Raw genomic sequence first — 23,458 nt, forward strand, 5'->3', positions numbered from 1 at the left:
ACAGCTGAACTACTACTTTGCCTACTTTCTGTTTTTTCCTGGAGCATTTGTTATTTTGCTTTCCCCTCATCATCAACAGAATGTGGAGTCTGAAAGGCAAGCTGGGACACAACTTGATGGATGACAGCATAGGAACTCAGACTCTCCCAAGAATCTTGGGTGTGTCAGGAGAAAATCCATATAATTAGGCTGGGCACAAGCATGTCACTTCACAGCTATAAAATTTAGAAAGGAAAAAAAAAAGTTTACCTCCAAGTCAGAAGATCATTAAAGAATAATTAATTCCTACAACCTCCTACGTGGCACCTGAGCTTAACAATTATAAATACAGTTTTAAATGAGGCCGTATGTTCAGTTCTCCTGGAATCTAAGACTCTTTCCTGAACGGTAATTCTAGTTTTACCTTCTCAATCTACAGCAATCACGTGAAACGAAGGTGGTTTTATCTCTGCAAAAAACAAAACCACAATAGGGATGGAAATTCCTCTTCAGCTGACCACAGTGATGGCGATCTACACTCACTCACTGGGCGGGGAGGGTGGGTTCCCCTCATCTTATGATGACGACAAATGACCTCCTTTTCAAGAGCTGCCCAGCTCCATGACCACACTGTCCTGCATTTCAGCAACATGTGGCCAGTTCTGCTGCAAACCTTCAATTAGGTTCTCAGGTTTATCACGAGAACCTAAAATGCCCTCAAGTGGCCACAAGCTGAAATCACAACTGGGCACAAAGAAGGGCAACTGAGCAGAAAACAGTGGCTCCCCACATGTGAGCTGGGAACCTGGGTGAAGGGCAGCTGAGCACCATGGGACATTGTGTGCAGGTGTCTGAAAGGCAGGCACAACACCCAAGTGACTCACTCAGGAGACCCCAAAGGTCTCACTACACAGAGGGAAATCTAAATAAAAGTCCGTTTCCTTGTTCCTTCCATGTATTGGCCAAACTGTTGCTAGGATAATTATCCAGCTCAGGGATGTATACTTCTGGAAGATGTGGAGAGCCTCGAGAAAGAGTCCAAAAAACTAGGTGTGAAAAAGAAACTATGAGGAAAGAATAATAGAGTTGGAATTATTTACTCATAAGAAAAAAGTGAATATAACTTTCAATGCTTCCAGGGGTCATAACTCAGAACACATAGCAATAGCCTTTCTTTTCTACTAAGCACGCAGAGACTGGACTTCTGTTAGAATAAGGGGGATATGAGCAAGAAACAAGATGTAAACAAGAAACAATGATGGGAAATATCTAAGAATAAAGTAGGTAATTAGCTTAGGTATAATTTCATCTGTGACTGAACTGTAAAAGCAGTGCATTTTATCTGCTAGTCTCTATAATTCTTGAAATCGCCAGCAAGATTAAGGGATAGCAAAATAACAAAAGTATGCCAATCCAAAAACTAACTCATAAAATGAGTTTTGATACAGTCTATCACACTCTAAGCAAACACTGTCATGGGCCCCATCCATTCAGAGACATTTTAAAACTTAGCGAGCTGGGAAACCAAAGGACCCCTGCCTTGAAGGACACCGCCTTTCAGGGACCCAGGCACTGTCCAAGTTTAAGCACTACCAGACCAAGGGACCTCCAAGGTTGGGGCCAGGGTCAGATGATCTGACTGCAGTCAAACACTGTGACTGGGACCTGGGCAGAAGCAGGAACCAACACAAGGAGCCCAGGCAGGGCAACAGCAGGTGAAGGGAGGCTGAAGTGCCAGAGGGACAGTGAGGGCAAAGCTCAATCTCCCAGACTGGGAACAGAGCAAGGGCAGGGGAGCTGAGCACCGGCAGAAAGCAGTCTCGGCTCTCTTCCACTGAGTTCAGATTAAAGAGAGGGCCTCTGAGTCTAGCTCTCCTGGGTGCCTTTCATATCCTGAAACCAAGTATGTTCCAGGAGAGAGGGAACACGGCAAATGCTACAGAGAACATCTCTCAATCTGCAAATGGAAGCAGGTACAGCTAGCTAAAATGTGCATGTCCCTCAGTAACAAAATACGGCTTCTCTGGGCTCACCCCAGTTCTTGATGAAATGCAAACTGAGGTCAAGGGACTAGTTTCACACAGCATGGGGCCTGCAGGCCTTGGGTTGAGGCTGGTTCTGGGTCTACAGATTCACACACAAACTTAGATGTCCCAGGACCTGTGCGATCCCCACAGCTGAAGAGGTGGGCTACTCTAGAGCCTGTGCAATTCAGGAGACCCTAATAGTGCTGAGACTAGACACCCTCCACCTGCCTGCTGAGCCAGCCTTTTTGTGTCCCCAGAAGTGGTCAGTGCTCTCAGGGCTTTTAAAGGCCCCATGGACACAGTAACCAAGGATGTTTGTGCCATGAACTGACCAGGACATAGGACTGTCATTGGACACGAGGCAGTGGTCAGAAGAGACCCTCAACATTTCAGAAAGACAAGGAGCAAGGTAACCTGAGACACATCCATTGTCAAAAGGCTATTGTGGGTCTGGTCCAAGTATTTTTAATGGCAAGCCTACCCCATTTTTAACACAAATAATTTATACCAAGTTCTAACAGCAAGCAGAGTTTTACTTAATATGACAGGATACAAGATACTCTGATATATCAGGAAGACAGGTAGAAAGTGGGCACACTGAGTTTCATACCAAAACTCCTGTAAGATTTTCTTGTTTTGCAGCAATAGTTATTTAAGTATCACTTGATCCGCCTGTCTTAAGCATGTATGTTAACAAACAAGTATTAAAATGTTTACTTATTACAGTTACACAAGTAGTATCTGGAGACGGAGGGACTCACTTCCCAGGTGAGGTGGCCCAGGCACCCCACCACTATCAGATGCACTGCTAGACTCTGCCGGCCTCACCACCCCTCTGTCTGCACACCTGGTTCCATCCCGACTTCTTCCAGTCACGCTGCGCCACCCACTTGCTCACTCAACGAGGCCCCAGCCAGAGCAGACGTTCCGAGGGAAGACTGGTGGAGGGAGAAGAGGAACGGAAAGGCATCCACAGAAAGGCGTGAGGGACAACTAGGAGGCAGTGAAAAGACAGCGTGGGCAAGCCCAACCAACCAATCTGTGTGCCCCTTCCTGCGCCAGCACCTCAAATCAGAAACACGTGCTGCGCCTGTCACTGGCTCAAGCCTCAGAAGTGACACAATAGAACAGGTAGTGAAAAGAAACTCATCAAACCAAGGTCAGTTGCTGGGATCTGGCAAGTCAACACAAGGACAAGTCTTCCAGTTGGATGAAAGCAAGAAAACAATGAAGTCACTTCTTCAGTCCATATTTAACAGAACCAAAGTTTAATAAACTTAAATACTAAACTCACAGACAGGTATGATGAGCTTTTTCTCTTTGACGTGGTCTCTTGGCATTCAATAAAGGTTAGATGACAAAAATAATACCATTGTGACCAACTAATTAGATTATGCTCCCAAGAGAAAAACTATATTTTTAGCTGATAGACACAAAAAAGGGGACACAAAAAAGGGAAGAAATTGGAAAGAGAACTTAAAAACTATTTTCACATGGCTCAAATGGAATTTAAGACCTTAAAGCCCCATAGCTCATACATGCACCATATTCCAATAATGATCAGAAACCCAGCACAATCGACCTAGACTATTTTTGTTACAGCAGATGATCTTACCAAAGGTGTCCTGCTGGTAAAATAAAAGGGACATTGTGCTTTACTCTCATGGCATACATTTTATATGCTTAATTATGTAGAACGCTACTTGCACCAGAATTCCTTGGAAAGTATAAAATTTCAAATTCATTATGTCAATTAAGTCCCTAAACCTAAATAGCCCCTTAAAGGAAAAGGCTTAACAGAAAACTCAGCCTAAAATTGAGGAGGATTTTATGTCACAATCTATAAATTAAGGTATGGTTGTCAAACACAGAAGTAAAAGTAAAAAGCCAACCAAGTGAAAATCACTCATGTTCGCTTTTTCTAGCAGAGTCCTGGATCCAGAGACACGCTTCTGTCGACTGATCAATAATTCTGAAATATTTCACTACTAATAAATGCCATGATTTGCAAAGAAAAAAGCAGCCTAGTGTATCAATTTCTTTGCCTCTATATTAAAAAAATAAATTAATACTGAGAAATCTGCTTAAGATGACACATTTTTGCTTAGAAGAAAATCTCTTTCATAGCTATCATTTAGACAGTTTATACAGGTACACTAACTTTATATCGGTTTATAAAACGGACAATCACAGGACAGACAGCTAGCATCCTCCACCCACGGGTCCTGGATTTGCCCTTTAAGGGCGTGTGAGCCCTCATCCACTCGGACCTCTAACTAGCTTAGCTGGCAACCAGTCTCCTCTAAAAGTCTCCCTATTGTAAACAAATACCTCGACTCCTTCAACTGTTCCCAAAACAGATGAATCATCTTGGTCACCCTCCCCTCTGCACTGAGGATACAGGCACAGAGCTGCACTCGGTCCTCGAGACGGGATCTGATGAGCCCAGCTCAAGACAGGACTGTCACTGCCTGAGTTTTAGCAGCATTCCTTTTGAAACAGGGCTTCGTTAGCACCGCCAGCCACCACATGTCACGCGGGCTCATACAGGGCTTGCAATTACCTAAAATCCTGATGTCTTTTTTTTTTTCCTCATAAGTTGCTGGTAAGGCAGATCTCCCACAGCTGGCACTTTGGGTTTTGTTTTTCCTTTTTTGCTTTTTTATAAATATAAGCACAGGACTTCCGATTTTCTTCCAATTACTGTCATACTGTCAGTTCTGATCAATCATTCCTGTCCACCAAACTCTTTTGGGAAATTCTATCATCCAACCTCATCTGATGCGTGTCGTGGACACACGACACACAGACTCGTGACTTCCTGGGGTGGCACTACCACACTGCAGATTTAAAACACTAATGAGGGCCACACATGGGACACAGGCCCTGACCCTCACCTCCCCAGGAAGCCTCTCCCAGGGTGACACTAGTCACCTTTCTTCTGGTGTTGCTGTTCAGCTGTCTCCTAAGCCAATCCTCCTAACACTAAGCACAGGGTGCTAGTTTCTTGATTTGGAGCTGGAACTACAGAATGTGCATTCCACAACCCCAGCAGGTTCTCAGACAGTACAACACACAGCCCACTTAATACAGATACCAAAACTGAAGTCAAGCTGCTCCTAAGTACTTTTTACAAACTAACAACCTGCTCTCTAATTCAGCTGAATTGTTCAAATAAATTTTATCAGGTTCCTTTTCAGGGAAATAACAATCATTTTTTGTCACTGTACTATGCAAAATCATCCCAACCACACAAAACCAAATAAACCCACATACTGACATCATACAGCAGACTGTACCAGCACACAGCAGAGACAGGAAAGGGAAGTCTTCCTCACAGAAACGAGTGGAAACGGTGCGGACTCAAACCTGCAGCAGCAGCGTACCAGCGTGAGCTCCGGGTCCTGCAGCCAGGGGGGCAGCGCCGCCGGCTGGCTCATGGCCTGGAAGAGTGTGGCCCTCAGTGCACAGTAATTGTCTCCACGGACTCGCCTTATCGAGGTGAATTTCTGAGACACCTCCTCATAGCCCTAGATGAAAGCATCAAAGAATTCAAAATGGTCATTACTGACTTCGGATAGTGAAGAGAGTTTTCTTCTTGGGGAAAAAACATGCCCCTGACCACCGGAAGAATAGAAACAAGACTGACTGTGCCTCACATAAGATACTCTAATTCCTTTTTGAATAATCAAAAGAAATTAATGAATGTTAAAATACAAAACTATGAAATACAGAAGTATTATACCAAATATCAGTATATGGAGCAGACACAACACACTAGAGCATATAAAATAATACACCAAGTATCATTAAAACATCAGCCACCCCCAAAGCTGGAGTTATATATTCCTTTCTCAGCAATTGTTGTAAGATTCATTTACTGATAAACATTCTAAAGAGTTAAATCTGTGTTTAAACTGATCCTAAAGTGCTTAATGAAGAGATAAGAAAAGAGAGATACACTAAGTTTGCATCTCCATATTTTTAAAAAATACCCCAAAATCCCAACTTTCCAATGGTATATAACAAAGTCTACATGCTAGGAGGAGTCTGGATAATTCTGCTAGACTTTTCCAAAAAGTGGATTTAAGTGTCATTCTTATTCAGCCTGGAAGTGAAACGAGGAAATGAAAATGTTCAGTGACATGCTCAGTCACTCAAAAACAGCCATCCAAATGGAGCATTTTGAAGCACACCCCAAAAAAGGACACCATAACATCCTAGTGACCTGGTCCGCAGGCAGCCCACATGCCTAATTTCTCTGGCTGGACGCTGCTCAGGCCTTGGTCTGGACTTCACTGCTTCCCCCATCTCACTCACCCGACTCCTGTGGGTCCTTTTGCTCATCCTACTCCTTCTTGACAGTCACTCGAAACCCTGCTCCCTACCCTGCACTTACACCCAGGAAAGGCCGTCACTCTCATTGTGGGGTGGACATTTATAGTCATCCTGTGTCCAAGCACTGGACCCTCATTATTAGTTGTCACAGGATGACATTCTAAGCGGATATGAAAGTACTTCTTTCCAATAATAAAATTTTGAGTCACATTTTTATTTAATGGTCCAACCAACACAACACATGAGGGCCCATCAAGCAGACTCAGGCCTACAAATGTGCACCTCTTTCCTGTGGTGGACCCCTTCCACCCCCGAATTCTCACGGGGACTAGTTCAACAGCAACTGCCCCTTGGCAAATGCAGAAATTACTCGTGCTATTTCAGAGGTGAATCAAACTTTTTAATTAAATTCGGATTTATACACACTTACTTCCAAAAGAATATCCAAAACAAAAATAGACACTTAGACAAACAAGGACTGAAAAAGAACTGAGATCCAAGCTGTTACCAAGCTCCAAGATGCTCTAATTATGGCTATGGGTCCTGATGTGATGCTTTTCTAACTGATGCACTTTTGATTATTTGGTCACAGAAAAGTCCAACTACAGGGTCAAATCTTTCCCTTGAACTAAAATCACAGAGGAGTGACTTCAGCAAGAGTTCCAAAGTATGGGACATTTGGATAACTTCACAGATATCTTGAGTTATAGACCTTAAGGTATAAACTGTTAGGTCCTTTAAAGATTCTGAGGTCATAAAATAAAATTATCAGTGAAAGCATTTCTGGAGAAGATGAGAAAACACGGGGCAAATATCTGGCCTTCTGGTTATCTTGACACAGGGCTGGAAGTTGTCAAATAATCTGAGTGGCCACATTCAGCAGACAGCCTCACAAACCTAAACATTCTTAACCTCTAGCAGGAAATCGAGAGTCCCAGGTATTTCGTGATTGAGTTCTCCAACAAGAGCCTGAGCCACAGAGAGTCTGCAGTCCAGACCTGCAGACAGCAGAGCTGACGTTTGCTCTCAGAGCTTTAAAAGTGGCAGCTACAATCTGAGTAAAGTCAGCTCATCTCAGGGCTGGCACAGGAAGCTGAGGGGCCTGCTGAAGGATGCACAGTATTTTCTACAAAAACAAGCTCTGAGGAAAAGAACAAGAGTATTCAAATATTTAAGAACTTTAAATCCCCAACAATACAGTTCTAAACAAAAAATTTACAAAGATAGTTCTATCAAATGTGGCAGGGCAATATCTCTAATATACAAGAAGTGCATTCAAATTCATAATGTAAACAATCCCAAGAGGAAAATGAGCAAAGGATATAACCCAAAGGTTACAAGAGGTGGTGGAAGCGTTAGGTTGAAACTGCCATTTTTGTAGCTTAGAAATAGTCAAATAGTAGCAATTTCACATGGTTCAAACCACTAAGGAAATGTTGAATTCATGGTACATTCAAGAGGGAACCAATGGTATGCTGCTCAACAAGCTGTGCAGTGGGAGTGGGTCAAGGAGTCTGACCTGAGCAGTGACCCAGCCCCATCGCAGTCACAACAGGACGTCATGGGAATCCCCAACATCCCACGGCGTTGAGAATACTTAGGGTCACCAATCTATGCAATGGGACTGGGAAGGGGCAGCTCCTGGGACCTGTGAAATGAAGGGAGCAGTTCCAGATCCCTCCACATACGGAGTGCAGGAGGGGCCAGGCCCCTAGGACTGGAGGGTAGGAAACCAAACGCAGGTGGGGACAGCAGGAGGTATGACTTCTGAGGCTTTTACCTCACCAGGCCAGAAGAGCATTCCCAAAAGACCCCAAAAGGACTACAAATGGCTGGCCCAACTCTAAACGGCACAAAGTCATTTACGTGTTTTTCAAAGAAATCAGCTCATTATACAACTGATGCTGATTCTATATTAACACTGTGACGAAGTAAGTCCCTTATATCTAGAGCCTGTTTCCTCAGCTCTAAAATTAGAACACCAATATTTACATAGTCTAAAAGTTGTCATAACTTAACATCTAAAATCATAAAAGAATATATTAAATAAGTACTTAACAGTTACTTATAGACTATTTGAAAGACTTGAAATATTGTGCATCTAGGCATCATACCTTTTTCATACATGTTGCTTTTTGTGTATTTCCCCTCCATTCTTTTTTGCAGTAGTCCATGATATCCATTTCAGGAGCTACACTTAATCTGAGTTCTGTTAAAGAACAAAAAAAGGGGAGGTAGTGATGAAACAAAGCATAATCAGAATAACAATACTGCTTTACTTGGGAGTTACTGTCTTTCTCACCTCATTTCAAAAAAATCCAGGATCTCCCCCGACTGCCTACCACCTGGTCCAGACCACATCACCTCGCTCCTAGACAATCAAGAAAGGTCTCCTGATGGGTCTCCCTTGTCACCACACCCTACTGACCATTCTCCACATGCAGCCAGAGTGATGCATTTAAAACGTAAGTCAGACAATACCCATCACTTCCAGGCTCTCAGAGCTCCAGGGGCCTCCCATCTCACTCAGAGTGGAATAGATATTTTTACAACCTGCGAGGGCCCCCTGCCTTGGCCCCTCACTGTCTCTCTGGCCTCAGCTCCCACAACTCCCTCACTGATGGCTCCTGCCTCACCTGCAGCCTCCTCTGCACTCCTTCAACACACCTGGCTCTTCCTCAGGTACCTGCTCCCTCACTCCAGACAAATCTCTGCTCATCTCTGACACCCCTCCATCATAATGTCACACACACCCCTTCACTCTATTTCCCTTATACTGTTTGTTTTTCTCCTTGGCACTGATGAACACCTGACATATTCCTTTTTCTACCCCCATGCCCCCCAACACACACACAGCCTCCTACACACAGAGTGAAGCATGAGCTCCTTGAGGGCAGGAGCTTGCTTTATTTCTTGGCTGTGTTCTCAGCACCTGCAACTGCACTGCCACAGACATCCATGAATACTGTTCTAATCAATTAAAGATGCAACAGTCTGAGCTACAAGAAAATACATCTGATGTGTAATTTGTTTTTTACATCCGTTATAAAGAGAGATAACACCTCTATAACAAAAACTATATTTAATTGTCTTTTTATTTATATCCTGCCCTGATCCCAAAAGGCTATAAGTTGTTGATAATAAGCCAGAAACAGAGCTCTCAATGTAAGTTGGACAACAGACCTCATTTGACTCTAATGACACATCCCCCAAAATTAAAAATACAACTTATGATCAAATCACAGTAAAAGAACGGCCTTTAGATTTTCTGTGCTTAACATATGAGGTCTGGAGTTGACTTTGTGATATCACATATGCACGCACGTGTGTATGTCTGTGTGTTTCAGGAAGAAAGGGGGAAATTCTCAGGCATATTTTGACTTCCTTTTTAAATTATTGAAGAAGTAAACATTAGCAAAGGAATTAGGATATAAACACAGAAGTACCTTACAACATATTTACTCTGAAGGAAGTTGTACCTAAAATAAAAATGTTATAATCAGGGGGCCAGCCCTGTGGCGGAGTGGTTAAGTTCGTGCGCTCCGCTTTGGCAGCCCAGGGTTTCGCCAGTTCGGATCCTGGGTGTGGACATGGCACTGCTCATTAGGCCACGCTAACGCAGTGTCCCACATGCCACAACTAGAAGAACCCACAACTAAAATATATACAACTATGTACTGGGGGGATTTGGGAAGAAAAAGCAGAAAATAAGAAAATAAATTAAAAAAAGATTGGCAACAGTTGTTAGCTCAGGTGCCAGTCTTTAAAAAAAAAAAAGTTAGAATCAGCTCAATTCAACAAATATCTGCTGAGTGTCTAATATGTGTCAAGCATTTAGCTGGGAGCTGGGGATACGAACGCATCAAAGACCCAGATTCTGTGCTCAGTGGGTTTACAGACTACTGGAGAGGAAAAGACAACAGGCATTTCCGGGCCAGGGTGTGATGGATGCTGGAATGATTGACCAAGGAGCACAAGAGGAGTCCCTAAGCCCTTCTTGCAGTCTAGTAAATCAATTCTTTTTTTAATGCAAAACAGAACTGTCTATTTTTTAATATCTCACCATGAAGCCTTTTATAAAGAAAATAAACCTTATATATAAAAGGGAAAATAACACATATACAAATAACACAGACACATTTAGCTGCAGCACAAGCCAGGAATGGCTTAAAAGTGAAACAGGGGGGCTGCCCAGATGGCGTAGTGGTTAAGTTCATGCACTCAGCTTAGGCAGCCTGGGGTTTGCAGGTTCAGATCCCAGGTGTGGACCTACGTACCAATTATCAAACCATGCTGAGGTGGCGTCCTACATACAGAATAGAGGAAGACTGGCACAGATGTTAGCTCAGTGACAATCTTCCTCAAGCAAAAAGAGGAAGATAGGCAACAGATGTTAATTCAAGGCCAGTCTTCCTCACCAAAAAAAAAGAAAGAAAGAAAGAAACAGATCCCTGAAGCCTAATATTCAGAGACCAAAAATACCAATGCTGTACAGCCAATCATCAAATAAAGCCTCATCACTGCTTAAATTCAACAAACACTTTTTGACAGTCTACTTAGTGGAGGGAAGAGTTCCCTTGTCTCTGCCTTTCCACTCACCTCCCCACAAAGCATAAGGAACTACAAACGTCCAGAGTGGAGGACATTTATTGTGCCATGTTCTCCCACCAGGCAGAGCACGCTTCCAGCTCAGGAAGGGCCTCCCTGGTTAAAGTTCCTGCTCTCCTCGCTTGCACTCCGCATTCCAGTCCTCAGTCCTACACACACCAAGATAAGACCTGGCCCTTGGACAGGGCGGGGCAGGCCCACACCCTGACTAAGGGTAGGAGGCAGGGGGCCTCACCTGGCCAAGAGACCAAGCCACAGGCCACAACCTGTGCTCAATCAGAGGCCAGAGCGAGACCATGAGGGTGGGGAAGTGGGGACTTGCACAGCTGCTGGCATCAAAATGATGCTTTACTTCCCATCCTGCTGCTATTCTTTGGACGGAGGGCTCCAACTGCCATTGCTCGCCATCCCCTAGGCCAGGAGCTGGAGGCGCAGGCCAGGCAGTGCCTGACCTCAAGCAGCTTAGAAGACACAATAGGTTCTTTCTTTGTTTAATGGCAAATGACACAGACTCTGATTATTGTTTCCAGGAAAGAACATTTCTAATGGCAAAAAAACAAAACCCGAACAGGAAAGCTGGAAACCAGAGTGGTAAGGAGGAACTAAAATCACCAAGCGATCTGGTCCTTAACCACCATGTGGTGACAAAGACAAGGATTGAGACTCTCGGAAGATGGGAAGTTAAAAGTGAACCCCCTCCAGAGAGCTGGGACTCTCAATCAGAGGATGGGCTGGGGCAAGAATCGTGAACTTTTTCTGTAATAGGCCAGAGAGTAAGCGAGATAGGCTTTGAAGACCATGAGGTTTCTGTCACAACTACTCAACTTTACCATGCATGAAAGCCACCATGGATGATACGTAAACAAGGAAGTTTCAGTAAAACTTTATTTACAAACCAGGTGAAGTGTCAAATTTGACCAGGGAGCCACAGTTTGCTGACCTCTGGGCTCAGTGAAAAACCCCTTTTCTCTAACAAAGAGAAAGCATGAGAAAACTTTCTGCCTTGGTCTGGGCTCTGGCTTGTGGGGAGAGGAAGTCACCCCTGAGATTTCATAACCACAGGCCAGCTGTCAGACACGGACAGGGCATGAATTCAGACTAGCCACAAGACCCTGGAAACTTACGTCTAGAAATGAACATAAAGTGGCCCAAAGTATGTGACGCCCCGGGTGCCTGGCAGAAACAAGGCCAAATTCTCTCACAGTCGAGCCAGACTGCACAAGCCCCACACAGATACACAAAAGCTGAGCTTACAATTCAGATTTTGAAGAAACAAGAAATAAGAAAAATAGCAATGGTATAATCAGACTTGCCAGGATTTTCAGGGAATGAAATTATCAGACCCAGAAGAGTATGTTTAAAATACTTAAAAGAAGGAATACAAAACATGAGCAAAGAGCAATAAACTATCAAAAAAGAATAGCAAATTTGGAGGGAAAACAGGACTTTTCCAAAAAAGAAAGAGAAAAATAGATCTGAAGAAATTGTTCAGAATGCAACAGAGACTACAAGATAAAAAATATGTACGAAAGGATGAGTAACTGAGAGCCCTGGCTGACCTGAATGAGAGCCAGCCAACAGCTACTCAGAGGGTAGAAGGAGTAAATAGAGAGACTAGGAAAAAGGCAATTTTCAAAAAGACAATGGCTAAGAATTCTCCCAAATTGATCAAAACTAGGCATCCAAGAATTTGAAAAAAAAATCTCAAGCAATACGTTTTTAAAAAAACATCTGGGGCCGGCCCGGTGGCACAGCAGTTAAGTTCGCACGTTCCACTTCAGCGGCCAGCGGTTCGCAGGTTCAGATCCCGGGTGCAGACATGGCACCAGCTGGCAAGCCATGCTATGGCAGGCATCCTACATATAAAGTAGAAGAAGACGGGCACAGATGTTAGCTCAGGGCCAGTCTTCCTCAGTTAAAAGAGAAGGATGGGCAGCAGTTTTAACGCTCAGGGCTAATCTTTCTCAAAAAAACACAAAAATAAAAAAAACAAATCCATACTTAAGAGACACCGGGAGAAACTCCAGAACATTGAAGACAAAGAGAAGACAGAGGGAAAAGACAGATTATCCACTGAGGATTGGTCTGACTGCAGTATGTTCAACTCCACCAGAAATCAGAAGACACTGGAACAAACCTTCAAAAAGATTAGAGAAAACAAGTATTCATCTGGAGTTATCCAAGAAAGAAAGTGAGATAAAGAAATTTTCAAACAAACAGCTTCCCACCTGGAAGTTCCACCCCTTAAAGAGGCACTTCCGAAGGATGTTATTTCAGGAAGGGCAACGAACTCAGAAGGACTGAGATGCAAGCAGGAGTGTGAGGGATTCATCTTAACCTCAGGTGAAAGCTGGAAGTGACAAGGCCCACTGAAAAGCTAAAACGCCTGCAGAGGGCTACACTGGCAGACAGAGGAATCCCAACAGAGAGCCTGCAGGGTGAGAGGGGGAGCAAAAGGGCTCTGCAAACGCAGCAGGCATCCACAACTGCCGAAGAAGAACCTTCTCCTCAGGAATATGACCAATAAGAACTGCATCCTGAGTGAATTCTGTGCAACCTCAGCAGTAATGCAGCAGGAGAGACAGCGCATCCTCTGAAGTGTTATGGAGGACTGGAACAGTGTGGCCCAGGAACACACTTGATCGGACCACTACAAAGAACATCTCCTACGGCTACCAAAGAAAGAGTTCCTCCAATTCCTTGTGAGGAAGACTCGAAAGTTATTATCAAAAGCCCCACTCAGTATCATTTGTTCCTAATTACACGTATGATAGTACTCTTGTTAATCATAAAGTAAACAGAAGCTAGTTCTCAAAACAAACCAGTAGAACATGCGCATTACATGGGTAATGAGAGAGAAAATGCCACTTGTGAATCATCTATGGCATATCCCCAAATTGGAGCATCCCCACTCAGCTCCTGCACGAGGCTAGCCAGGGAAGTAAGGAGGCACCTCCCCACACAGCTTTGCCAGCCAGCCACAGGCAGGAGAATGGAGTAATGCCTTGCCCCCCACGATGGGTCCTGGTGGAAGTGAGAAGAGCAGGCATGACTGAGCAGAAACATGGACACAAAATCAGGAAACGATGAGAGAATTAGCACTATTGACCCCATGATTGTTCTCCCTCAATCAAATTCACATGGCCATCTGCATGCAAAGACACACAGCCAACTTCTCAGTAAGTCCTTCCACTTGAAAAGAAAAATGCATTTTAGTCCAAACTCTCCTTCCTAAGAATATAAGAAAATCGAGAACTGAGAGATGGTGGTGTCAAGAGATTAAATAATTCTCACAGCTGCAAAAATGACACGAAGGTAAAGAACGCAGGGAGACTATGCGCATTTAAATTTTAAAACCTTAGGAAACAGTCTTCCCCAGACGTACTTCAGCAAAATGAATGAGCAAATGTAGGTAAGACCACATGCATAAGAATGTTTCCTAGGAAGTACATCTCAATTACTTTATGAAATGGATATACCAATTTAACCACATTTTCAATATAAACAGTAAGAACTCCATAAAGAAAACAATTCTGAACATACCTGATGACCCTCTTTCATGTATAAGTAATTCTTTCTCCTTTTCTATTTCATCCGCGTCACGATACATGTCCTCCTCGCTGAAATCACACCAAATTAGACATTTCAAAAATTTGTTGCACTGACATTTTCCCTCCTATCACAATATGCAGCTGCTTAAAAAATTTACAGGACACTAAAAGTTTGATTTTTTTCATATTACATGATGAAAATCTGATAAAATATGGGTCTTATATCTTAGATGCTCACTTTCTATCATTCCACTTCAGAGTTTCTTACTTTAAATGAGACATTTTACATACTCCACTTGCTGCATGGCACGAAGCCATTTCAGTTTTAACATCTATTAATGCCTCAACTACATATGTAAGCATCTTAGTATGGTATCAGTGAAGCCCTGACATGATTCTAGCAAGTCCCAAGAAGAGACATAGTGCTAATAAAAGTATTTATACGGGAGCACAGGTCAACCACCAACTTTAGTTTGTTGCAAGAAAATTTTTACATCAGCTACCCTAAAAACAAGGATAGGAGAGCATTAATTATTTTAAGTCTTCAAAACTAACAAGTCTCCTCCCGCTCCCTGACCCCGTATTCCAGCAGCCACTCATGTTCTGGTGAGCACATCCCCACTGACCCACATACTTCAACTGCTGCCACAACCACTGACATGGTACTTCTATAATAGTTCTAAAGAGTCTCCAGTTTCATTTAGTGAACTAACAAGAGCCTACTAAGTACTAGAAAAGGAGCAAACATCACTGGATGCTAGACAAGGATAGAGAACAGGACTTCTGGTTTTAAGATACCTCAAGATACACCGCAACATGACAATGATGGGAAACAGAAATGCCAACTCTATCTTCGCTGAAACTACAAGACATAGGAAAGCCCAAACAGTCCAAAAGTAAACAATGGAGGACAGGAAAGCCGGCGGGGGGCATCTGCCGGAAGGGAAGCCAGCACACCCACCACAACCCCAGAAAGGCTTGGGAACTGGAGGTGCCTACTACCTCAGAGGGTACAGGAGATACCCAGAGCTGAAAACGAGAAAACTGGCTGACGTACACATAAGGGGTAATCAGACTTTCAATTCCCTATACTCCCTCCCTCCCCATGACAGCACACCCCCACCTCACACAAGAAGGGAGGCTCCAGGCACAACAGAACACAGGACGGAGGAGTTAATAAGGTCAGTAAAAAAATACGGAATTAAGTGAATGACTGAGATACTCCCATTCCCAATTCCCTTAGCACCCCCACTACAAGTACATGGCCTAGCACAGCCGGGGGAAAAGAGGAATCGGGGAGAGGGCTAGTGAGATAGATGAAGAAGGGATGTGCTGAGACACAGACCGAGGTGGGAATCTAACACACCCACCTGCCCTACCCCATTGAATGGATCCCAAAATAGCAGGGAAGTCCAATCTGGACCTAGCCCACCACTCTAGCCCACATCCCACAATCTCCCTACACACACCCACACCAGTCCAAACACTTGATCAACACTAGCCTGCACTTTTACCCCTGTGACTGGCTTTCCCTATTCCTTCTGCCTGAATGGCTCACTGCCCAAGACACCCTGCTATAGAGGGCCATGGCTGGCGTGGAACCCCGGAGTTCAAATGTCAGGGTTTAACCACTCCCCACCCCAGCCTTATTAGCTGTACATATGACCGTGGAACTAAAGTAACTACATCTCTCAGTGCCTAAATTTAACCACCTGTAAAAAGGACAGTAAGAGTACTCACCTCAAAAGATTCTTGTGAAAACAGATGCACGTTAACACCTGGCACTCAAAAAAGTTAGCTATTCTTATTAATTCTCATACTATATCCATTGGTGCAGACTATTAATAAACAATTCGCCCGATGATAATTTTTTGTTCCTTTTTTTCTCCCTAAATAAAGGTGACAGTGTGTGGGTGCCTATTTTTTGAATGCTGTGGAGTTGAGGGGACATATTAGGGAAAAGGTACTTTCCATGTGCTCTGCTCCAGTGAGATTTCAAGTAAAAGGTGTGATGTCACCCACGAAGCCTGGGCCAGAGTTAAAAGCAAACAGCAACCAGACTCGCAGGAACAACACATCAAACACCTAAAATAAAAAGTGACTAAATGTGTTAGTTCTTCTTTCACTAATTTAATGATATCTCTTGGCCTCATTCCTAACTTTATCAAACAGGAGAGAAACTCAGATCCTATAGAACAGGCATGTAAGTGAATCAGTTTCATAATAGCTTATCAGAAGCACATCTTCGGGCCACCCGCTTCCCTAGTCTTAGCCTATTTTCTCATCCTCAACATGAAAAGACTGGACAACATCTATAGGATCGTCCTGGCTCCTCTACCAGTTCTTAGTTCGAACAGACTATGAATCTGTTTGTCATTAAAAATTCGACTTCACGTGCATTCTGTGGCTGTGCTGCATGCACATTTGGCTCCACTTTCGTCCTCTTCCTTTTTTATCTACAAAATAACCAAAATGCAACCACACCACCAGTGCCCAGACAAGGTTTCCTCAATGAGCATCTCTCAGTCCAGCTGCAAATACAAATTCTCACAGAGGCCAGCAGGAGAGGAATGGAAAGAAATCAACAGCAGAACTAAACTCAAAGGGAAGACAGAAACAGAAAGTGAGAATATTGGAAATAAAAAGCAGTGATTCAAAATACATCAAAGAAACAAAGCAGAAATCGATGACGGGGGGCCCAGAGCACATTCAAATTCTTCTAGCCACAACCCAGTTTCATTCGGGTCCTGTGCACAAACGTTCACTAACTTCCATGGCTACCAAGGACACGTAACCAAAGACATTTGCTAACTTTCCAAGGCCACCAAGGAAACTCTATTATGGTCTTTAAACATCACCTTAAAAATGATCCTAACGCTGTATTTCCTTGGAAAGAGGATAAGTTTCAAGTTTAAGCAATAAAGCTCAATCAATATGGTCAGAAAAGCAGATATTTAACAGCCAAAATGAAATATTCGTCTGACATAAGGACAATCAACTGAAAAGAGAAAGAGATGCGTGAAAGCAAGAAAAATAAAAATAATTTTATTTAAGAAAATATTTCACTCAATAGACTCTTGCTTGAACTTTTTAAAGTATCAAAATATTAAAGCTGAAACTAACAACAAAATAAAATTATATTTAAAGTTGGGAATCTGAAATAGCTAAAGGTTTCAATTTTTGTTACGGGAAGACAAGATAATGAAAGGAAAAGGGACATAACATGATAAGATAAAATCATCGATGCTGAACTGTTCCAGAAATTTAGCAATCTTTTGTGTGTGTCAAGGTGGAGTGAGAGCGGGAGTACCCACCATTTGGCACAAAAGAGGCCACTGAAGCCCAAACACTCAAATGATCACCACAGCAAAAAGTTTCCTTCTAGAAAACATACAGATAACTAGAAAAGTAGTAAAGAAAAGTAAGACAAAGTCTTAAATGTGACTCGATTTCTTGGGGACCATGGTACATGAGTCACAGTCAATTACAAAGTAGAGTTAAATTTTAAAACCAAAATGCCAATAATTCCTACTTAGAAAATTCTTAGTTTAGCACCATAATGTTATTTTCAAGTTCCTACTGTCTACTAAGCTAGAAATGATGCATTTTATTCTTAATATTAAGGCAATATACATCACTAAGTTACATGATATTGCATACTAAATTATAACTTTCCTCTTGTTCTGTTCAAAGACCTGCGTACCAATACATTTTTGAAAGCCTAATTAAAAAACGCTTACTACATATAGACAAAATTGTACTATTCCCAAGAACAAAAGCTATGAGCTAAAAATACAGAGCTCAGTGAAGCAGAAGACATTTCTGTGAAGCCAATTTTTCAATTTCTGATACAAGTAAACATGAAATATAAAATAAGTCAATGCTGACGTATATGCAGTTAACTAGACAGCATTTTAATCACTCACCATTATGAACCTTTGCACCAAGTTCTTCTCAGTTGTCTAAAAAAGCTACACTGACTAGGACTTTGTCTAGCTCTCTGGACATGAACGCTGCAGCTCGTGCTTCACTTGCCCTGTTCTAGAAGACTAATGGCCCAGGCAGTGTTGGTGAGACAGTGTTAACCACTGTGACACCAAGGCACCTTCCCACACAGGCACAGGAAAAGCAAAGACCACTCAACCCAGTCTTTCTCCACCCCTGAGCAGTTGCAGAGATGGGTGAACAACACATCAAATGCGGGAAAGTACCGGCACCCAGGCCAAAATTCCGCCTCCCTTCTGCAAGTGGACTTTCCGTGACTGGCTCATGCTACTCCACGTGACTTCCAGAGGTATCTGGGGACAATCCAGACCCCCTCGACAGTGAGGTTTGATTCTCAGACATCCCAGCTCTGGACGTGAAGCAGGCTCTATATCCAGGTGGGGGAAGCAGCAGGAGGGAGTGGCTGTTACCCCACCAAACATCCCCCCCAGGAGCTGCTAAGGTAGGAGGTGGGTGGGAAAACACATTCACTCAATAGTATATTGAGCACATCCAAGAACAGTGGCTTAACAATCTGTTGTTGTTCAAAGCCCTTTTGAGAACCCACAGCTTTCATCAGAACCTCAATCCAGAAAAACACAAATATACATAATATTTTGCCTTCAGTTTCAAAGGGGTTCACAGACATATGATCCATCCAACAGAGCCTATGGATCCCACATTGAAACCCTATCCCACCATAAGGCAGACAGGGAAGGGCCAGGGAGTAGTCTCACTTCTCAACTCCCTAAGCAGAAACCGTGTCCCAGGACCATCTTGGTCCTCAAGAACTGCAGCGCAGATTAGCTTAGCTAAGGGCAAGAGTGGACACAGCATACGTTTCAAAAGCAGGGGCAGGGTGAGCAAGGGATAGAGCAGAGGAGACCTGCTGATAGGAGCAGGGACAAAGTTTTAAAAACAGTCACTAAATCTGGTCTGACCTAAGACTTCTTCAAATGGGTCCTAAGTCATCTTGTGAGCCATCCCTAGGGCCTGTCCAGGGGATGCCAGCCAACCACAGCTCTCAGATGAGCTAAAGGAAGGATGAGCTGGAGGTGGGGGGGGAGGACGAGAGGGAGAGAAGGAGGGAGGGAGGAAAGGAGGGAGAAAGGAAGGGAGGAAAGAGATGAGGGAAGAAGGAGATTTAGAAAGCAGCTTATACATGTGGTTTTTGTCTTTCTTCACCACTATTTCTCTCCCCTGAGAAATGCAGCGAGCTCAGTCAAAAGGAATGAGTATCCTACAGTACTGCCTAGGAAATGAGCCATCCCTTCCCCTATTCACTGCACTCTCCAAAGACTCACATCCCCGATGTATAATGGCTGCAAAAGTTGCGCTATGATGTGCATTCATAATTACTGTCCAGGGAAAGTATTAAAAATGACTCTGCAGGATATCTCAAAATATCTGCAGTTTTATAGTGTTTCGTATTTCCAGGTGCAAATATTTTACTCAATTCCTCTGCAGGACAAACCCAATTCTTTGGATGGGAAGAAGGGACTTGGCTCCAATGACAGAAAAACACAGGACTTAAAAACTATTAGGTCCTAATTCAGACATTACACTATTTAAATCTACACCCAACTATGAGGCTGCGTATATCACCACGTAAGAACTGATGTGCACATATTATATTGTAAACCATATAATAAGCAATGTTTATATGATGCAGTACATCTCTCTAACCCTTAAGGAAATATCATAGAGCAAAGAGAAATAGCCCTACTGCCCACACGATAGGCAAGAAAGCCCCAAACATAAGATGTGATGTTCAGAAGGTGACATCTCAAGTTAAGTGACCTCCTTTCCCTCACCCCTCCTTGTTCTCTTACAAGAGTTAAAGGAGAATGAAATCATCAAAGACAACAAAAACAGGAAGAAAAAGAAATTAAGCTGCTTAATAAACCGCAAACTGGAACATCTATTCCAGAAAAAAAAATCTGAAGTTTGCCATCATTATAAATCACATCCCTCTGGCTGGGTTTGCTGAGGCAGCGAGAAAGAGATGGCGGAAGTTCTGACCCAGGCAGGGAACCTGGCCTGAAACCTACTCCCTGTGCCTCCCTGACCAAGCTGCACCTATGAATCTGCAACTCAGTTCCCTAATGTATATAATGACAAACCCAGGCTGGTTTTAGATTCCTTTCAACTCTAAGTCTGTAATTCTACTGACAGTAGAGAGAAGACGTACCCATGCCACGAGACCTTTTCATCAGGAAAGAGTGCTCCTTCTACACCATGACCCACTTCGCCAGGTGCTCAGACTCTGGGAACCACATCCAGCAGAAAAACTTGCCAACTAACTATGGGTACTTTGGGGAACATGGCTCTGGCTTCAAAGTTTCTGCATCTCCCAGGGGGCATGAAACTGCTCATGCCGAGGCTGAGGAGCAGCATCTGAGGGCCAGGCCCACTAGGCGGGGCCACAGCTCTGACCACCAGGGCCCAAGAGAGGTAGCAGCAGACAAGCTGGCAGCAGTAGTTAGGAACCAGCATGGGCTGTGGAGGGGCAGAGGCAAAAGACCCCACTGCCGAGACTGAGATCGGTCTTGAACCTAAGGAGCAAAATTGCAGCCACTGGTCACATCAGCTCACATGTGGGCCTGCACAGTGGTTTCAAGTAAAGAATAAAATAGGGGCCAGCTGGGTGGCCAAGTGGTTAAAGTTCTGCGTGCTCTGCTTCAGCGGCCCAGGTTTCCAGATTCGGATCCGGGCACAGACCTATTCCACTCATCATCACTCTATACAAAATAGAAGACTGGTACAGATGTTAGCTAAGGGCTAATGTTACTCAAGCAAAAAAAAAAAACAGTAGGATTGGCAAAAGATGTTAGCTCAGAGTGAATCTTCTCACCAAAAAAATAAATTAAATAAAATGCTACTATTTAAAAATCAGGACATTTCATACAAAAGTCAGGATATCTGGATTGTTTAAATACAGAAAATCCAGCATCTATAGGTTGGAACTTAGCTAGACCCTGCCCCCAAGAGAGAAGTACCCACTCTCCAGGAACTCAGGGTTTACTTCCGGCCAGCTTCACTCACCTAGATTACCTGACTCACTCCCGGGGGGAAGCAGTGTCAGACTTCCTACTCCAAATTTTCCCCAGCAGCCTTTAACCCAATAACTCAATAACTCAATAAATGAGAATGTCAAAGCCCACGGTAAAGAACTATGCAAATGATAGTTATTAAAATACTACACTATTTGCATAACAGGCCAGCCAAGGACCCTTTTTAGGAAACGCAAAAAAAAAAAAAAAGTGCATTTGAACACTCTTTAAAATTCAGCTTTCGGGCCAAATAAGCTATCTGTCAAACTTAGTTATCTGAGTCTTTTCCTCAATTTCGGAATTCCAAAGGCAATTATATGTGACTAGAACTTGAAAGTGTAGAAGAGTTTCAGCCTTCAAGTTTTTATCCTGCTTCCACCTCTACCCCCAGACCCTTGCAGAAACTAGAAACGCTTCCGATTTATGCCCTTTCTTTACAGTTTGGTAAGAAACTGATCTAACTGGCTTTCTTACTTAAAAATAAACGGGGGTGGGGATATCTAGCTAAGCCGTTAAAGGGCAAAAGAGAACGGGGTCGGACTCCGTCCAAAGTCTGTCCAACAAGTGGGACGCTCATCAAGCGGCGACTTGCCCTCCAAGAACAAACACGTCGCGTGGCTCAGTTTTCCTGCGGCTGTGACAGGGACAACCTTATTTCCTCCCGCACCAGCTTGGAGAAAAGATCTACCAGGAGTGAATTATAAAACAACACGCCTTTCGAGTTTGTTTCTCAAGTTTCTGCAGCTTTAACTTCAGAGTTATGTAGATGTCAAAAACTGGGGGTGGGGGGACACTGGGCGACCCGAATTGTAAGAGGGGCCCCCCGGAAAAACAGCTGTACTCGGACACTGGATACAAGAGTCTCCAAATTTCTCCCCGCCGCCGAAGACCTTCCTGAGAACCGAGGGTGCCGGGCCCTCGGCGGCTACTGCCCAGCCCACCCCACCCCCAGCCCGCCCGCGGGGACCGAGCGCAGCGCCCCCGCCCGCCCCCACCGCGCCGGGCCCTCGCCCCGCGACTCACTGCTCGGCCGGGCACCGCATCGCGGCCCGCGGCTGCCCGGCGGCCGCCGCCTTCCCGCCCTCCCGCGCCGCGGCTCTTGCGGGGCCCGGAGACGCCGCTCCCGCCTCCCGCGCCGGCTTCTCAGCGCAGCTCGCGCCCGGCCACGCGACGGGCTGCGGCATGGTCCCCCGCCGCAGAGGTTCAGCCGCCTCTGGGGGACCCGGGGCCCCTCCAGTCGGGGCGCCCGGCTGTGGCCGCCGCCGCCGCTCTGCTGCCAGCCGGCTTCCGAGGGTACCCAGAGCGCTTCCGCGCGCGTCACCGCCGCCCGCCTCGCGGCCTCTGACCCGCGGCGAGGGGGCAGGGCCCGGGAGGGCGGGGAGTCCGCGGCCCCTACGCCTGCGCCTGCGCGGACTGAGCCGCCGGCCAGGGGAGCGGACAGCGCGGCGCTGCCACTGCGCATGCTCTGCTTCCACGTGCCGCCCGCAAGCTCTTCCCTCTACAGAAGTCTCTGGCAGGCTGGGTGGGTAGAAGGAGGGGAAACCCTGAAGGAGCGGTGGTACGCGTCCTCGGAGAGCGGGAGCGGGAAGGCTCGCCTGGGCTGTGAAGGGCGCCAACGTGTCTGGGCGCCTGGCAGTGTCTCTCTGGGCTTGCGAGCGTCGCCCTCCACTCCCACCCCGCAGGGGTTTCCTCGAGCTTCACGCCAGGGATGTGGGCAGGCTGAGTGGTGTGCGGTTTGCCTGGCTTTCCCCGAGGGGCAGTTCCGTTCCCCCCCCCCCCCCCCCCCCGCCCCTCCGCCCCCCCGCCCCTCCGCCCCCCGCCCCCAAGCCCGGGGGCTCTGACCTTCCGTGTGGGCTCAGGCTTGTGGCTCCAGGGTTGGGAGTTACGGTCCCTCCCCTCCGGCGGGGTGAGAAGGGCC

General features: G+C 44.9%; 1 protein-coding gene across 1 annotated transcript in view; it reads right to left on the reverse strand.

Moving 5' to 3' along the window:
* The window catches only part of OTULIN (OTU deubiquitinase with linear linkage specificity), a 34,138-nt gene extending 11,293 nt beyond the window's left edge, over positions 1 to 22,845 (reverse strand). The window contains exons 1-4 of the mRNA XM_046671155.1: positions 22,564 to 22,845; positions 14,496 to 14,572; positions 8,459 to 8,553; positions 5,393 to 5,536 (exon numbers count right to left, since the gene is read on the reverse strand). Coding sequence (XP_046527111.1) covers positions 5,393 to 5,536; positions 8,459 to 8,553; positions 14,496 to 14,572; positions 22,564 to 22,724 — 477 coding nt within the window. The 5' untranslated portion in view covers positions 22,725 to 22,845. The remainder of the gene's footprint in view (positions 1 to 5,392; positions 5,537 to 8,458; positions 8,554 to 14,495; positions 14,573 to 22,563) is intronic.
* Between the last annotated feature and the right edge of the window lie 613 nt (positions 22,846 to 23,458).

This window comes from Equus quagga, chromosome 9 (assembly GCF_021613505.1).
Source record: "Equus quagga isolate Etosha38 chromosome 9, UCLA_HA_Equagga_1.0, whole genome shotgun sequence".
NCBI lineage: Eukaryota > Metazoa > Chordata > Mammalia > Perissodactyla > Equidae > Equus > Equus quagga.